General features: G+C 42.1%; 1 protein-coding gene across 9 annotated transcripts in view; it reads right to left on the reverse strand.

The window, feature by feature from the left end:
* KPNA1 (karyopherin subunit alpha 1) overlaps window positions 1-17,835 on the reverse strand; it is a 152,186-nt gene that overhangs the window by 49,725 nt on the left and 84,626 nt on the right. For 5 of the 9 annotated variants that reach the window (XR_005227017.2, XR_006284180.1, XR_006284144.1 and 2 more), the window contains 3 exons: window positions 10,223-10,322; window positions 5,578-5,741; window positions 1,836-1,914 (listed from right to left, as the gene is read on the reverse strand). Coding sequence is in view for 6 of the 9 variants with exons in the window: in XM_037910452.2 (XP_037766380.1) it covers window positions 1,836-1,914; window positions 5,578-5,741; window positions 10,223-10,322 (343 nt within the window). In the remaining 3 variants the exon portion in view is untranslated. Of the gene's footprint in view, window positions 1-1,835; window positions 1,915-5,577; window positions 5,742-10,222; window positions 10,323-16,435; window positions 16,574-17,835 lie in introns of all 9 variants that reach the window. The other 4 variants (XM_043521952.1, XM_043521226.1, XM_043522334.1 and 1 more) reach the window with 1 other exon arrangement.

Below are 17,835 nucleotides of genomic sequence, written 5' to 3' on the forward strand. Positions count from 1 at the left end.
CAGTGCGGGGACCATGTGTTCAATATGTACGGTAACGCCTCACTTAAGATTGTAGTTATGTTCCTGAAAAATGCAACTTTAAGCAAAACTATGTTAAGCAAATCCAATTTCCCCATAAGAATTAATGTAAATGGGGGGGTTAGGTTCCAGGGAAATGTTTTTCACCAGACAAAAGACTATATACACACACAAACACAGTGTAAGTTTTAAACAAATAATTTAATAGTGGTACACAGCGATGATGATTGTGAAGCTTGATTGAGGTGATGAAGTCAGAGGGTGGGGTATTTCCCAGGGAATGAAGGCAGGACGAAAGGAGGGAGGGGAGACAGCATGGCAGACAGAGAGACACACAGTGTGTGTGTGTGTGCGTGCGTAGTGCGTGCGTGTTAAGTAGATCAGCAAGCTGAGACGCAGCTGCTGCCAGGAAGCTCCCTCCCTCCTGAGCCCTGTTGTGTTTGTCCCCTGCTCTATGGAAGATGGGGAAGCGGGGTGCAGGAGCAGGGGGGAGAGGGACTCCCTGACATTAGCCCCCCCTTCTCAGCAAGCAGAGGCTCGGGGAGAGGGCAGGAACAGCACATGGCAGTGGTGGAAGGGACAGCTGAAGTGCCAGCAATTGACAGCCTGCTGGGTATCTGCCGCACAGAGAATTTAGGGGAGCAGGGAGCTGATGGGGGGGCTGCCGGTCCCCCCTGGTTCCAAGCCCCCACCAGCTAGCTGCAATGGGCTGCTTTTTCTGCAAGCAGTGGACAAAGCAGGTGGCTGCCAAACAATGTTATAAGGAAGCATCGCACAACTTTAAACGAGCATGTTCTCTAATTGATCAGCAACGTAACAACGAAACAACGTTAACCGGGATGACTAAGTGAGAAGTTACTGTATTTATACAGCACCTAGCACAATATGAGGTCCTGGATCCAAATGTGGCCCCAATGAACATGAAGGAGGTTTTGTTTGTTTTTTTTATTGGTTTTCTTTTTGCACTGAGACTCCTTAAACAGACAGGCTCTGCATTTCTTTGGCTCTCTCGTTCCTTGCCTCACTGTCACAGCCTGTGAGGCCTGATGCCATACTACACCTGATTCCTGGATTCCATTTGTGAACACCATGATTCCCCCACAGAACAGATTTCTGTGACTGAATTATATACGAAAGAAGCTGGTTGTTAAATACAACAATGTTAACATAACCCTCAGATATAAGATATAAATAATGCACTGTAACAATTATAAAGATTACTCAACTGTCTCAAGCACTACTTCTGTTAAACTGAAGCAGAGTGTTTCTGGTTGCTATTAAGTGGTCTTCCTACCCAAACTCAGTGTTATGAGACTGAAGAAGATGTATCAAAAATGATGTATTCTCATACACAATATGTCATCAGTGAACTAATGAACTAATCACTTGGTTAGGAACCTGGGTTTCAGCTTTGGCACAGATCACAAAGAAAAAGGAATTTAGTGCTTTCAACCTAGAACTTGGAGGACATTAGGCCACATCATAGAACCACCACAAAATTCAGCATAACAGGTAGTTTTTGCTTGGGAATACTAAAACAGGAATACTCAGAGGGTGTTGCAGGTCAAGACTGACCAGTATCTGCATACCTATATGGGAACCCAGGATTGGAACAGCATGGTCAGGACTGAATGCAGTGATGGAGGTTTGTGTGAGACCTTGAAAAACGTGTTCTGCTGCGATCAGTTCCCTTTTTGAGTTCCAAAAATGACAGTTTTTAATAAAGGGAAAACAGAGGCTTGTGAGTATATAAATTACCCCTGCTAACTAAGAGAAAGAAAGATGGTATTACAAGACAGTAGCAGCAGAGGCCATACCTGTGTCTGGATATCATCCCCTGTCACAATGTTCCCAACTGCTCGTAAGGCAGGAGATACCACTTTGTAGTCACAGTGCCTACAATTCAAAGCAAAGACTTAGACTAAGCAGCCCAAAAGTATCTGCACCTCCACCCTTTAGTCAGGACCCACTGCCACCTTGCTAGCCCTAGGAGAATTCTCCTGCCAAGTTTGACTGAAATTACTGAATTTGTTTTAGAGTTAGAGACAAGCTAAAATGCATTTTGATTTGAAACTAATAGCTTTTAAATGTCTAACACTTAACTAGAGCACAGGCTTTAAACAAAACACAACAAACAACACATTGGCCATGATGTTAAAAAGTAAGTGCCTCAATTTAGACTATTAATTCTAAACTCTAAAGGCACCTGAAAAAGTGGCCTGGTTTTCAAAGAACACCAAGCACCCAGGCTCCTCTCCTTGACTTGGGAACCTAACTTTAGGTTCTTGGCGATTGCTGTCTAATCCATTACAATGTAGACATATGATGATGAAACATAGCTCTCAGAGGTTAAAATCTAATACATATAAATTTGGTGAAGAATAATTCACTCTGGTAGCGGTATTTTTCCTTGACAACTTTATCGAAACCAAAAGGAAATTTCCAGATAAACTGATAAGGACTATTACGTTTAGAAATTTGATTTCATCTTGTCTCAAAAATTTAGGGTGAAAATCTTAAAGGAACCCTGTTAGCTTTTGAACTGATTTTCAGAAGTGCTGAACATCCACAGTTTTAATGGATAGGAGCTGCTCAGAACCTCTGAAAATCAGTCATCAGAAATCTAGTTAATTTTAAAAGTGTAATTAAAGTACTTATATAATATGAGTCAATAGTGTAACACTGTTACAAAAAAAGTAAACATAATTCTGGGATGTATTAGCAGAAGTGTTGTAAGCAAGACAAGTAGTAATTCTTCTGCTCTACTCCACGCTGATTCACTCCACTCAACTGGAGTACTGTGTCCAGTTCTGGGTGCCACATTTCAGGAAAGATGAAGACAAACTGGAGAAAGTCCAGAGGAGAGCAACAAAAATGATTAGAGGTCTAGAAAACATGACCTATGAGGAAAGACTGAAAAATGGGTTTGTTTAGGCTGGAGAAGAGAAGATTGAGAGGGGAAATGCTAACAGTTTTCAATACATAAAAGGTTGTTACAAGGAGGAGGGGGCAAAAAAAATATTCTCCTTAACCTCTGAGGATAGGACAAGAAGCTTTTGGCTTAAATTGCAGCAAGGGCGGTTTAGGTTAGACATTAGGAAAGACTTCCCTACTGTCCAGGTGGAATAAATTGCCCAGAGAGTTTGTAGAATCTCCATTATTGGAGATTTTTAAGAGCAAGTTAAACAAACACCTTTCAGCGATGGTTTAGATAATACTTTAATTCTGCCATGAGTGCAGGGCACTGGACTAAGTGACCTCTTGAGGTCCCTTCCAGTCCTACGATTCTATGATTCTAGTTTCAGATATTATACCTGACCCCAAGTCCTCCAGTCAGTTTTTTTCCTCATTATTTACAGTATTTTTCTCTCCTTTGTTGCTGTATGAAATACTCACAGCATGGAAAATAACTTACTAGCTATAAAAGGGAAACAGTGAAACTGACTGCACGCAAACTGCTGCCAAATGCACAAAATAAACTAATTACAAAAAAAAAATCTAATCTCTAAGGGCAACTTCAGTACACAAAATTTTTGGTCACTAGTTCCTTAGAATTTTTTTTTTTTTTTAATTGTTAGGAGGGTTTTATTTCTGCCTTTATTAGTCACTGAGCGTAAATTGGAATTTTCTTTTAATAGGAAACTGAATTTCCCTCTTCCCCTTAACACCAGACAAATTACTCAGAATACACAAAAAATAAATGACTCATGACTATATCTTCGAGTGGACCACATTCTGGCAAGCAAAATGTCCTCCTATTAATACAATATCTGTTGGAGTGGCAGGGACCTTAGGAAATTATCTGCATCTAAATCACCTGAAATTGTTAATTCTGATAAAGTTTGATTAATTCTCAAATTTCTGTATCTCTTCTCTCATTCTTTAGTGATTCCATCATTAGAGGATGGTGATATGGCCCTTAATAGGATGGAGAAAATTCTAGGAAATATTTTATAATTCCTAAGAGCTTAATTGTATAAGACTCTCTGATATGCAAAATCAATATCCTTTCTATGAAAGAATGAAACTAGTCTAATATTACACTTCCATAGGCTGAGCTGTCTGCCGTTATTCCTGGCCATTTTGTGTGTCTGCTCGATATAAAAGTCAGGAAACTAATTTAAAGTATTTAAATCAGGGTTTTACCAACTACCACATCTATGTATTTATGGAGAAGTGAATCGAAAACATATCATGCATATTTGAGAAAAGTTTAAGAATAGGTGAGAGCTGCAGCAAGAACATTTTTAAGCAGCTTACAATTAATTATTCTTTACCCTAAGTTTAATGCATCTGTTGCTTCCATCAGAGGAGATTTTGCTTTGTTTCTTTTCCTGAACCACATGTTCCTTTTTAAAGGCACACTATTGGTTCAGTTCAATTTTGGCATGAACCATGACTGGAAATGAGGTTACCTTGTCAACTTTTAGATCATTCTTAAGGAACAAGTTATACTTGTTTTTCCAGATGTTTCACAGACTATTTTTTATATTTATGATTGATCAATGGTACCATTTTATTGAAGATCAAACTGAGCAAAAGTAGAAATGGTGCCATTTCCTCTAATTATAAGACATTAAAAAGAAAATAGTAAGTAGCAACTTTTTCAGTCATTTTCTCTCATATTGCATTCTTAATAAGTGATTATTAGGTTCTGTTTATTACTGGGTTATCCTCTAGCCATTTTAGCAAGAGAGTTGTACATTCTCTCTCTTTACACATTTTGTAGGGATTTGTATTAATGCAGTCATGTCTTGAAGGTTAGAGAATAGACTAACATGAGTATGGACTGAATTGGCTTAAGTCCCATTTTTGTAACTTCAGTATAAAATAAACTGTTGTACCAAATTTCAGTTTTAACGGAACCTTAAAAAGCTATTTTTCAAAATCAAGTTCTTTTTTTAAAGATATTGTTTATACCCTAGAAACTATTTAAACTGTTTCAGTATGAAAGACTAAATGTTTTTCTGAAAATTTCAGCATAAATTTGTCAACTTGGATGCCTAATACCAGGCTCCTAAGTCCATATATAAGTACCAAAATAAAAAGTCAAAATGTATACAATTACTCATCACCCACAACTCCCATTAAAGCCAAAGGGAGCTGCAGGGAGTCTGCATTTCAGAAAAAATCAGTCTACTTTTACTTAGGGGTCTGAAGAACATGATTTAGAAGTCTAACTTTGGGCACCAAGGATTGAAAATGTTGATCCCAATTTTTAACCCCTTTGTTCTGAAGCCGATTTCAAATCCTAATCCCCTCAATTCTCCCATGCCCCAATTTCTTGCACAAGAAAGTAGCAACAAAGTCTGAGAATTGCTCTTGGTCTGTAGTCCTCAAGTTCACCCACTTGCTATTGACGGCTCTTCTGCAGCAGCCTTTGAGAAGAGCAGGGACTGTACAATAGGTGAACAAGCTGGCTTTAAGCCAGGAAAATGACTGTTTAACCCTACTGTTCCAGAAATTCTACCTAACCTTACTATTGTAGGAAGCTGAGCTGTGAGGAAAGTGTAAAGAGGTAACAGTGAGTAATACGCTTGTTAAAAGTGAAGTTCTTACATCAGCAGCTCAACAAGTCTTCTGCACACTCCTGCATCAATCACAGCTTGGATTTTATCATTAGGTCCATCAGACAAATATGACAGGGCCCAGCAGGCATCAGCTAGCACATCTGTGTCATTGACAAAGAGCAACCAGGACAGCACACTCAGACAAGGTGCAACCTACATTAAGTAGAAAAAGCAGATGTATGAATAGTTGAATTCAAAGGGCCAAGACAGCTGGGAGAAGTATTCTAAAAGCAAGTATTGTTTTTGACTACTGAGCAGTAGAATATGCAGGTACTCATTCTGGAAAACGTGGAGAACCTAAATCAATACTTCCATGCAGTGTCCAATCTTCATGGGGAAGCAGGAGTGAATTCTGCTTCAACCTCAGAAGTGCAGACATGGTCAGACATGCAGCAGCAAATATCACCACGGGAGAAACTGGGAGCAGTGTGACATTCAGAATCAATTATATGGTTTCCGGCTCTGCACAAGTTGCAGCTATTATCGATAGTGCCCCGTAATGCTTTGTCAGGCCCTGGACTATCCAGCAGCAAAGTCACCAGACTAGTATAAGTGTCCCACCCGCTTTCAGACCTGGGCCAGTTTGAGTGACCATAAGTAAAATGACATGAGCTCAAAGCAGTGTGGCATTAGAGAGAGGTCTTAAATACATCCATGCAGAACCCCACAACTTCCTGATGTTAGACTAAGCAACTCGGCAACCATCCTGCCTGTATCACTTGTGGCAGTGCCCTATGAAGCCCTGCCAGTATTGATTGCTCCTCCTGTTTCAAACTAGATGCATGCTGTGCACATACCACTTATTACTATGAGTGCATAGAAAAGGCCAGACTTTGCTCAGTGCAAATAGGTATGACACAGTATTGAAGACATAATGGGTAGGATTGCAGACAGTTTGTTCAATACTTCTCACTCCATCATCAACACCCCCCACCCCCCCAATATACATCAGACACTCATATAATTGGTGCTCTGCTTGAGAAGCTTGACTCGAGTTTAAGGAATTTGAGAGTTGCAGTCAGGCTCCACAGAACTGACGGTTACAAGTGAGGCAGAGTTCTGTCAGGAGAATGCACAAATCATGGAAAGGTACCCAAACTCTCTGTGGAAGAACGAACATTCTTCTGTACATTAAGTAAAAATAACTGATCTCCAGAAGATAGCAAGTCTTCATTCCATGTACTAGGTTAGCAGGACTGGTTTGGAAATTGATTTTTTCATAAAATACCTTTCTCTGAAAAATACTAACCATTCAAAAACCCCACCTCTATCAGTTATCTAAGAGGTGGACTTGGAGGTACCATTTTAGTTCCTTGTGGAGAGCTCTCCACATCACAAAAAAACCCCCACCATTTCAGTTGGTGCTAATTCACTCTCCCGCTTGTTGATAGTCTCAGCAAGAGGGCAAAGAGTAACTGAATCATGAAAAATGAACTCCCTCTCTTTTCTAGAGGTGGTGTCCATGTTAGAGGTGAGACATACTGGCAAGGACAGTACATATGGGAGAAACTTATAGAATCATAGAATATCAAGGTTGGAAGGGACCTCAGGAGGTCATCTAGTCCAACCCCCTGCTCAACGCAGGACCAATCCCCAATTAAATCATCCCAGCCAGGGCTTTGTCAAGCCTGACCTTAAAAACTTCTAAGGAAGGAGATTCTACCACCTCCCTAGGTAACGCAATCCAGTGTTTCACCACCCCTCCTACTGAAAAAGTTTTTCCTAATATCCAACCTAAACCTCCCCCACTGCAACTTGAGACCATTACTCCTTGTCCTGTCCTCTTTTACCACTGAGAATAGTCTAGAACCATCCGCTCTGGAACCACCTCTCAGGTAGTTGAAAGCAGTTATCAAATCCCCCCTCATTCTTCTCTTCTGCAGACTAAACAATCCCAGTTCCCTCAGCCTCTCCTCATAAGTCATGTGTTCCAGACCCCTAATCATTTTTGTTGCCCTTCGCTGGACTCTCTCCAATTTATCCACATCCTTCTTGTAATATGGGGCCCAAAACTGGACACAGTACTCCAGATGAGGCCTCACCAATGTCGAATAGAGGGGAACGATCACGTCCCTCGATCTGCTCGTTATGCCCCTACTTATACATCCCAAAATGCCATTGGCCTTCTTGGCAACAAGGGCACACTGCTGACTCATATCCAGCTTCTCGTCCACTGTAACCCCTAGGTCCTTTTCCGCAGAACTGCTGCCTAGCCATTCGGTCCCTAGTCTGTAGCGGTGCATTGGATTCTTCCGTCCTAAGTGCAGTACCCTGCACTTATCCTTATTGAACCTCATCAGATTTCTTTTGGCCCAATCCTCCAATTTGTCTAGGTCCCTCTGTATCCTTTCCCTGCCCTCCAGCGTATCTACCGCTCCTCCTAGTTTAGTATCATCCACAAATTTGCTGAGAGTGCAATCCACACCATCCTCCAGATCATTTATGAAGATATTGAACAAAACCGGCCCCAGGATCGACCCCTGGGGCACTCCACTTGACACCGGCTGCCAACTAGACATGGAGCCATTGATCACTACCCGTTGAGCCCGACAATCTAGCCAACTTTCTACCCACCTTATAGTGCATTCATCCAGCCCGTACTACTTTAACTTGCTGACAAGAATACTGTGGGAGACCGTGTCAAAAGCTTTGCTAAAGTTAAGAAACAATACATCCACTGCTTTCCCTTCATCCACAGTACCAGTAATCTCATCAAAGGCGGCGATTAGATTAGTCAGGCATGACCTTCCCTTGGTGAATCCATGCTGACTGTTCCTGATCACTTTCCTCTCGTGTAAGTGCTTCAGAATTGATTCTTTGAGGACCTGCTCCATGATTTTTCCGGGGACCGAGGTGAGGCTGACTGGCCTGTAGTTCCCAGGATCCTCCTTCTTCCCTTTTTTAAAGATTGGCACTACATTAGCCTTTTTCCAGTCATCTGGGACTTCCCCCGTTCGCCACGAGTTTTCAAAGATAATGGCCAATGGCTCTGCAATCACAGCCGCCAATTCCTTTAGCACTCTCGGATGCAACTCGTCCGGCCCCATGGACTTGTGCACGTCCAGCTTTTCTAAATAGTCCCTAACTACTTCTTTCTCCACAGAGGGCTGGCCATCTACTCCCCATGTTGTGATGCCCAGCGCAGCAGTCTGGGAGCTGACCTTGTTAGTGAAGACAGAGGCAAAAAAAGCATTGAGTACATTAGCTTTTTCCACATCCTCTGTCACTAGGTTGCCTCCCTCATTCAGTAAGGGGCCCACACTTTCCTTGGCTTTCTTCTTGTTGCCAACATACCTGAAGAAACCCTTCTTGTTACTCTTGACATCTCTTGCTAGCTGCAGCTCCAGGTGTGATTTGGCCCTCCTGATTTCATTCCTACATGCCCGAGCAATATTTTTATACTCTTCCCTGGTCATATGTCCAACCTTCCACTTCTTGTAAGCTTCTTTTTTATGTTTAAGATCCGCTAGGATTTCACCGTTAAGCCAAGCTGGTCGCCTGCCATATTTACTATTCTTTCGACTCATCGGGATGGTTTGTCCCTGTAACCTCAACAGGGATTCCTTGAAATACAGCCAGCTCTCCTGGACTCCTTTCCCCTTCATGTTAGTCCCCCAGGGGATCCTACCCATCAGTTCCCTGAGGGAGTCGAAGTCTGCTTTCCTGAAGTCCAGGGTCCGTATTCTGCTGCTTACCTTTCTTCCCTGTGTCAGGATCCTGAACTCAACCAACTCATGGTCACTGCCTCCCAGATTCCCATCCACTTTTGCTTCCCCCACTAATTCTTCCCGGTTTGTGAGCAGCAGGTCAAGAAAACCTCCCCCCCAGTTGGCTCCTCTAGCACTTGCACCAGGAAATTGTCCCCTACGCTTTCCAAAAACTTCCTGGATTGTCTATGTACCGCTGTATTGCTCTCCCAGCAGATATCAGGAAGATTAAAGTCACCCATGAGAACCAGGGCGTGCGATCTAGTAGCTTCCGTGAGTTGCCGGAAGAAAGCCTCATCCACCTTATCCCCCTGGTCCGGAGGTCTATAGCAGACTCCCACCACTACATCACTCTTGTTGCTCACACTTCTAAACTTAATCCAGAGACACTCAGGTTTTTCTGCAGTTTCGTACCGGAGCTCTGAGCAGTCATACTGCTCCCTTACCTACAGTGCTACTCCCCCACCTTTTCTGCCCTGCCTGTCCTTCCTGAACAGCTTATATCCATCCATGACAGTATTCCAGTCATGTGAGTTATCCCACCAAGTCTCTGTTATTCCAATCACGTCAATTCCTTGACATCACCAGGACCTCCAGTTCTCCCTGCTTGTTTCCAAGGCTTTGTGCATTCGTATATAAGCACTTGAGATAACATGCTGATCGCCTGCACTGCAGCTGACTATATGCTCTACCTGATTCTATGAATCAAGAACTTTACTTCCAAAGCTGTCAATCTATACACATTTCAACAGCACCAAGCACACTCAAAAACAAGCCTGATTTGTAAGAAGTCTGTTCAAAGAGAAATTTTGAAAGTCCCAAACGTTTCTGCTGCTTCGCACTAAACACCACAATGCCTTTCTTTCTTCCTTATTCATGGACATCATCTCACTACTTCTCAAATCCTTGATTTAACACATTTCTTACCTTGGCAAAATCTGGAGGAGGATTCTTCCCTCTGCAGAGGTTTGATAGAGCCCACACAGCATTTCGGGTCATGGTGAGACGATTCTGTTTTGAAAGTAATCTGAACATTAAAAACAAAACAAAAAAAACAAAACAAAACAGTCAAGGTCTTTACTTGTAAACTCAGTCCAAGAACAAAGCACACTATAGTACTGTTATTTCAGGTGCATGAAGCATTTAAGGTGGCCCAAAGTCCAGCTTAGAAAGTTTACATTAAACATGTGTCACTGGTGAAATAAGAATCATACACATGCTCCCTGCCTGCAGAGCCCCTCCCTGTGGATTTTGCTAGTCCAGTGGCATTTGTGCTGTGCCAAAGATGATGTTTGAAAAATAACTGCAATTTTGCTAAAGATCAGGATCTCCATGAAAGTTTTCAATTGGTTTAGGAGCTCTGCTCCTCAACTGACTTAATGGTCTTATAGCGAAAAGGATATTTCAAAAAAATGCAACATCAATTGTGTCAAAGATCTAGTTCTTCATGAAACAGTTCTGCTGGCTCAATAGCTCTACCACTCCTAAAATAATATGAACAATTACATACCAATCCTGGTCTTCGTGAAAGTAACAACTACTATGCTCTTTAACTGGCTGAACAGTTTCATGAAAACAGATCTTTGACAGAGCTTGAGCCAGCTAAAAAATTTCACAAAGAACAGGAACTGCAACTGAACCGCTACTTTGACAAACAGGATCTTTATGAAAGTGGAATCTGTTTTAATTAAACAAGTCATTGTTGTGCCAAAGTTTCACTTTTAATCTATCAGCATTATTCATTGTAACTAAATCCTTATGAGTAATGATTAGCTGGGGGAGGAGAACAATGTGTTTCCTTTACAAAGAGGTCTTGGAAAAAATTTTCAAGGAGAAAGTAGTTAAGGACATTGAGGTCAATGCTAATTGGGATAAAATACAACATTGTTTTACAAAAGGTAGATTGTGTAAAACTAACCTGATCTCCTTCTTTGAGAAGGTAACAGATCTTTTTAGACAAAGGAAATGCAGTGGATCTAATTCACCTCGATTTCAGTAAGGCATTTGATATGGTTCCACATGGGGAATTATTAGCTAAACTGGAAAAGATGGGGATCAATATGAAAATTGAAAGGTGGATAAGGAACTGGTTAAAAGGGGAGACTACAATGGGTCCCACTGAAAGGTGAACTGTCAGGCTGGAAGGAGATTACTAGTGGAGTTCCCCAGGGATCGGTTTTGGGACCAATCTTTTTATTACTGACCTTGGCACAAAAAGCGGGAATGTGCTAATAAAGTCTGCAGATGACACAAAGCTGGGAAGTATTGCCAATACAGAGAAGGACAGGGATATCATACAGGAAGATCTGGATGACCTTGTAAACTTGAGTAATAGCAATAGGATAAAATTTAATAGTGAAAAGTGCAAGGTCATGCATTTAGGGATTAATAAGAATTTTTATTATAAACTGGGGACACATCACTTGGAAGTAACAGAGGAGAAGGACCTCGGAGTATTGGTTGATCACAGGATGACTATGAGTCGCCAATGTGATATGGCCGTGAAAAAAGCTAACATGGTCTTGGGATGCATCAGGCGAGGTATTTCCAGTAGAGATAAGGAGGTGTTAGTACCGTTATATAAGGCACTGGTGAGACCTCATCTGGAATACTGTGTGCAGTTCTGGTCTCCCATGTTTAAGAAAGATGAATTCAAACGAACAGGTACAGAGAAGGGCTACTAGGACGATCCGTGGAATGGAAAACCTGTTTTATGAAAGGAGACTCAAAGAGCTTGGCTTCTTTAACCTAACCAAAAGAAGGCTATGGGGAGATATGATTGCTCTCTATAAATATATCAGAGGGATAAATACCAGGGAGGGAGAAGAATTATTTAAGCTCAGTACCAATGTGGACACAAGAACAATTGGATATAAACTGGCCATCAGAAAGTTTAGACTTGAAATTAGACAAAGGTTTCTAACCACCAGAGGAGTGAAGTTCTGGAACAGCCTTCCAAGGGAAGCAGTGGGGACAAAAGACATATCTGGCTTCAAGACTAAGCTTGATAAGTTTATGGAAGGGATGATATAATGGGACAGCTTAATTTTGGCAATTAATTGACCTTCAACTATTAGCGGTAGATATGCCCAATGGCCTGTGATGGGATGTTAGATGGGGTGGGATCTGAATTACTACAGAGAATTCTTTCCTGGGTATCTGGCTGGTGAGTCTTGCCCACATGCTCAGGGTTTAGCTGATCGCCATATTTGGGGTCGAGAAGGAATTTTCCTCCAGGGCAGTTTGGCAGAGGCCCTGGCGGTTTTTAGCCTTCCTCTGCAGCGTGGGGTACGGGTCACTTGCTAGAGGATTCTCTGCACCTCGAAGTCTTTAACCCACAATTTGAGAACTTCAATGGCTCAGACATAGGTTAGAGGTTTGTTACAGGAGTGGGTGGGTGAGATTTTGTGGCCTGTGTTGTGCAGGAGGTCACACTAGATGATCATAATGGTCCCTTCTGACCTTAAAGTCTATAATTCTAACATATGTGGCTTGGCCTAGGCTCTCTCAAATACAAAAGAATAGTAAATGTGGTTTTTTGAGATGTGAGGTCATTCCACTCTTGGTGTGCATATGCCCCACGCAAGGAAGATCTGATTCTTTAGAACAGCAGTCTATATTTAGATCATGCATGTGGCCTGAGTGCCCTCTTGTTCCCCATAGTAGAGGACAATTTAGAGCGGGGTGATTGGAATCTGCACTCTGTTCCTTCACCTATAAGAATTCCATAGATTAGAAGCAGGACTCCTGTTAGCTGGTATGGAAGGCAGTTTGTGGAATCTGTGTGGACAACATATAGATTCACAGATTCCAAGGCCCGAAGGGACCACTGTGATCATCTAGTCTGACCTCCTGTATAACACAGGCCATAGAACTGCCCCAAAATAATTCCTAGAGCAGATCTTTTAGAAAAACGTCCAAACTTGATTTAAAAATAGTCAGTGATGGAGAATCCATCATGATCCTTGGTAAACTGTTCTCACTGTTAAAAATTTACACCTAATTTTCAGTCTGAATTTGTCTAGCTTCAGCTTCCAGCCATTGGATCATGTTATACCTTTCTCTGCTAGATTAGAGAGATCATTATTAAATATCTGTTCCCCACGTAGATGTATAGTCTGTAAATATGTCACCCCTTAACCTTATCTTTCTTATGCAAAATAGACTGAAAGAACTCAGTCTATCATATAAAGCACATTTTCTAATCCTTTAACCATTCTCGCTTTGCTGTATTAAAACGTATACTGCTTGTGCCCAGTTTACCAAGTGATCCACAATGCTCTGAATCATTGATCTGTCCTCTTCATTATTTTCCACTCCTTCAGTTTTGGATCATCTGAAAATTTTATCAGTGATGATTTTATGTTTTCTTCCAGGTCATTGACAAAACATGTTAAATAGCAAAGGGACAAGAACTGAGTCTGGTGGGACTCCATTGGAAACATCTCCTTGATAACAACTCCCCATTTATAATTACATTTTGAGACTTGGATGGTGAGATATCATCTTTTATTGGACCAACTTCCATTAGTGAAAGAGACCAACATGGCTACAACAACACTGCAAACATTTTGAGATCTATCAGTTAGCCAGTTTTTAATCCATTTAATGTGTGCCATGTTAATTTTATAGTGTTCAAGATTTTAAATCAAAATGTAGTGTGGTACCAAGTCAAAAGCCTTACAATGTTTAAGTAGATTACATCAACACTATTACCTTTATCAACCAATTTTGTAATCTCATCAAAAAAAGATATCAAGTTCGTTGCAAAAGATCCATTTCCCATAAACCCGTGGTGATTTGCATTACATCACATGCCATTAATTCCTTATTAATCAAGTCCCTTATCGGCCACTCCATTATCTTGCTTGGGATAGAATCATGGAAGATTACAGTTGGAAGAGACCTCAGGAAGTCATCTAGTCAAACCCACAGCTCAAAGAAGGACCAACCCCCAACTAAATCATCCCAGCCAGGGCTTTGTCAAGCCTGATCTTAAAAACCACAAAGGATGGAGATTCCACCACCTCCCTAGGTAACCCATTCCAGTGCTTCTCCACCCTCCTAGTGAAATAGTGTGTCCTAATATCCAACCTAGACCTCCCCCACTGCAACTTGAGAACCCCACTTCAGGTAGTTGAAGGCTGTTATCAAATCCCCCCCTCACTAGTCTCTTCTGCAGACTAAATAACCCCAGTTCCCTCAGCCTCTCCTCATAAGTCATGTGCCCCAGCCCTGAATCATTTTCATTGTCCTCTGCTGGACTCTCTCCAATTTGTCCACATCCCCTCTGTAGTGGGGTGTAAAGATGCTGGTTCTGGTGGGACCCAACTGAGAGTGCCAATTCAGGACAAATTGCTTAAAGCAGAGCAGTTACAGCCCAAGGCTGGGGTTTTTCCACCTCTCAGGCAAACCAAACCAGCCAGACAGAGAAGACTTTGGTTTTACCCCACTGGCTAACCACAAGTCACACAAACAATTCCCTTAGACACTCCAGTTTCCCAGTATCACCACCAGTGCCACTCGTTATGGGGACAAATGGTTATGAAAACCAATACCCCAATAAAAGAAAAAAGGTTCTCCCGATCCCAAAGGATCAAGCCCCAGACCCAGGTCAATATACAAATCAGATCTTACCCACAAATCATGCTGTTGTCAATCCTTTAGAATCTAAAATCTAAAGGTTTATTCATAAAAGGAAAAAGATATAGATGAGAGCAAGAATTGGTTAAATGGAATCAATTACATACAGTAATGGCAAAGTTCTTGGTTCAGCGTTGCAGCAGTGATCGAATAAACTGGAGGTTCAAATCAAGTCTCTGGAGTACATCCACAGTTGGGATGGGTCATCAGTCATTGGTTCAAAGCTTCAGTGTAGCAAAGTTCCAGAGGTAAGAAGCAGGACTGAAGACAAGATGGAGGAGCTGCAGCAGCTTTTTATATTCTCTTGCCATGTGGTCTTTCTTTCTTTGTTCCAAAGACAAGCTGTCCATCACATGGCATGGAAAAACCTCAGAGTTCTGTCCATAGGCATGTCCCTGCATACCTTGCTAAGTCACAAGGCGTGTCTGCCTTCTCTCAATGAGTCAATTGTATAGCTGATGGTCCTTAATGGGCCATCAAGCAGGCTAGGCAGAGCTGACACCAACTTGTCTGGGGTGTCACCCAGAAGCATAGTACACGTTTGAAATACAGACAGTATAGAGCCAATACTTATATCTTTAAATACAAAAATGATACATGCATACAGATCACATAATCATAACCAGCAAACCATAATCTTGTCTTAGACACCTTATTTGACCCCCTTTATACAAGATTTGGTGCTGCTACAGGACCTTGGTTGCAACCATGTTCTATATGGTCCCAGTTCAAGTCAATAACATGACATGGGGGGACCAAAACTGACACAATACTCCAGATGTGGCCTCACCAGTGCCGAATAGAGGGGAATAATCACTTCCCACGATCTGCTGGCCATGCTCCTACTAATACAGTCCAATATGCCATTAGCCATCTTGCAACAAGGGCACACTGCTTACTCATATTCAGCTTCTCATCCACTGTAATCCTCAGCTCCTTTTCTGCAGAACTGCTGCTTAGCCAGTCGGTCCCCAGCCTGTAGCTGTACATGGGATTCTTCTGTCCTAAGTGCAGGACTCTGCACTAGTCCTTGTTGAACCTCATCAGATTTCTTTTGGCCCAATCCTCCAATTTGTCTAGGTCACTCTGGACCTTATCTCTAACCCTCCAGCATATCTACCCCTCCCCCCAGCTTAGTGTCATCTGCGAAGTTGCTGAGGGTGCAATTAATCCCATCATCCAGATCATTAATAAAGACGTTGAACAAAACCGGCCCCAGGGCGGACCCCTGGGGCACTCCGCTTTATACCAGCTGCCAATTAGACATCGAGCTGTTGATCACTACCCACTGAGCCCGACAATCTAGCCAGCTTTCTATCCACCTTATAGTCCATTCATCCAATCCATACTTTTTAAACTTGCTGGCAAGAATACTGTGGGAGACCATATCAAAAGCTTTACTAAAGTCAAGATATATCACGTCCACCGCTTTCCCCATATCCACAGAGCCTCTTATCTCATCATAGAAGGCAATCAGGTTGGTCAGACATGACTTGCCTGTGGTGAATCCATGTTGACTGTTCCTGATCACCTTCCTCTCCTCCAAGTACTTCAAAACGGTTTCTTTGAGGATCTGCTCCATGATTTTTCCAGAGACTGAGGTGTGGCTGTAGCTTCCTGGGTTCTCCTCCTTCCCTTTTTTAAAAATGGGCACTATATTAGCCTTTTTCCAATCGTCCAGGACCTCCCCTGATTGCCACGAGTTTTCAAAGGTAATGGCCTTTCAGAGGTAATCTGCAATCATATCAGCCAATTCCCTCAATACCCTCTGATGCATTAGATCTGGACCCGTGGACTTGTGCATGTCCAGCTTTTCTAAATAGTCCTTGTCAGGTTTTCCCACACAAACTCTGAACTCTGGCGTGCAGATGTGGGGACCAACATGAAAGACCCCCTAAGCTTATATTCTACCAGCTTAGGTTAAAACTTCCAAGGCACAAATTCCTTTCCTTGTCCTTGGACAGTATTGCTGCCACCACCAACCAAGTGATTTACACAAAAATTTAGGGAAGCGTCACTTGGAATCCCTATCCCTGCAAAATATCCCCCCAAGCCCCTTCACGCCCTTTCCTGGGGAGGCTTGAGAATAAACTACCAACCAGTTGCCTTAACAATGTAAGCACAGACCAGACGCTTTGTCTTCAGGACACTGAAATCAATCAGGTTCTTAAAAGAAAAACTTTATTTAGAAAGAAAAAAATAAAAATCACATCTGCAAAATCAGGATGGAAGGTAACTTTACAAGGTAATAAAAAGATTTAAAACACAGAGGATTCCCCACTCGGCTCAGCTTCACAGTTACAAAAACAGGAATAAAACTCTCTCTGTAGCACAGGAAAATTCACAAGCTAAAACAAAAGATAACCTAACTCATTTCCTTGCCCTACTTACAATTTGTGTGAATTTAGATGGATTATTCCAAGTATATTTTCAGGAGATGTTGTACCTGCTTGACTTCTCCTCCATCCGGAGAGGGAACAACAAACAGAGCACAAACAAAACCTTTCCCCCCACCCCCCTGCAGATTTGAAAGTATCTTCTTTTCTCATTGGTCCTTCTGGTCAGGTGCCGACTAGGTTATTTGAACTACTTAACCCCTTACAGGTAAGGCAATTTAGTATAGCTGCCAAGGAGGGATTTTATGCTACCCTTCTCTCTATATTTATGACAGTCCTTAACTTGTTCTTTCACCACTGAGGGCTGCTCATCTCCTCCCCATACTGTGCTGCCCAGGACAGCAGTGTGGGATCTGACCTTGTCTGTGAAGACCAAGGCAAAAAAAAAAAGCATTGAGTACTTCAGCTTTTTCCACATCATCTGTCTCTAGGCTGCCTCCCCCATTCAGTAAGGGTCCCACACTTTCCCTGACCTTTTTCTTCTTGCTAACATACCTGTAG

This window comes from Chelonia mydas, chromosome 1, assembly GCF_015237465.2.
Source record: "Chelonia mydas isolate rCheMyd1 chromosome 1, rCheMyd1.pri.v2, whole genome shotgun sequence".
Taxonomy (NCBI): Eukaryota; Metazoa; Chordata; order Testudines; family Cheloniidae; genus Chelonia; species Chelonia mydas.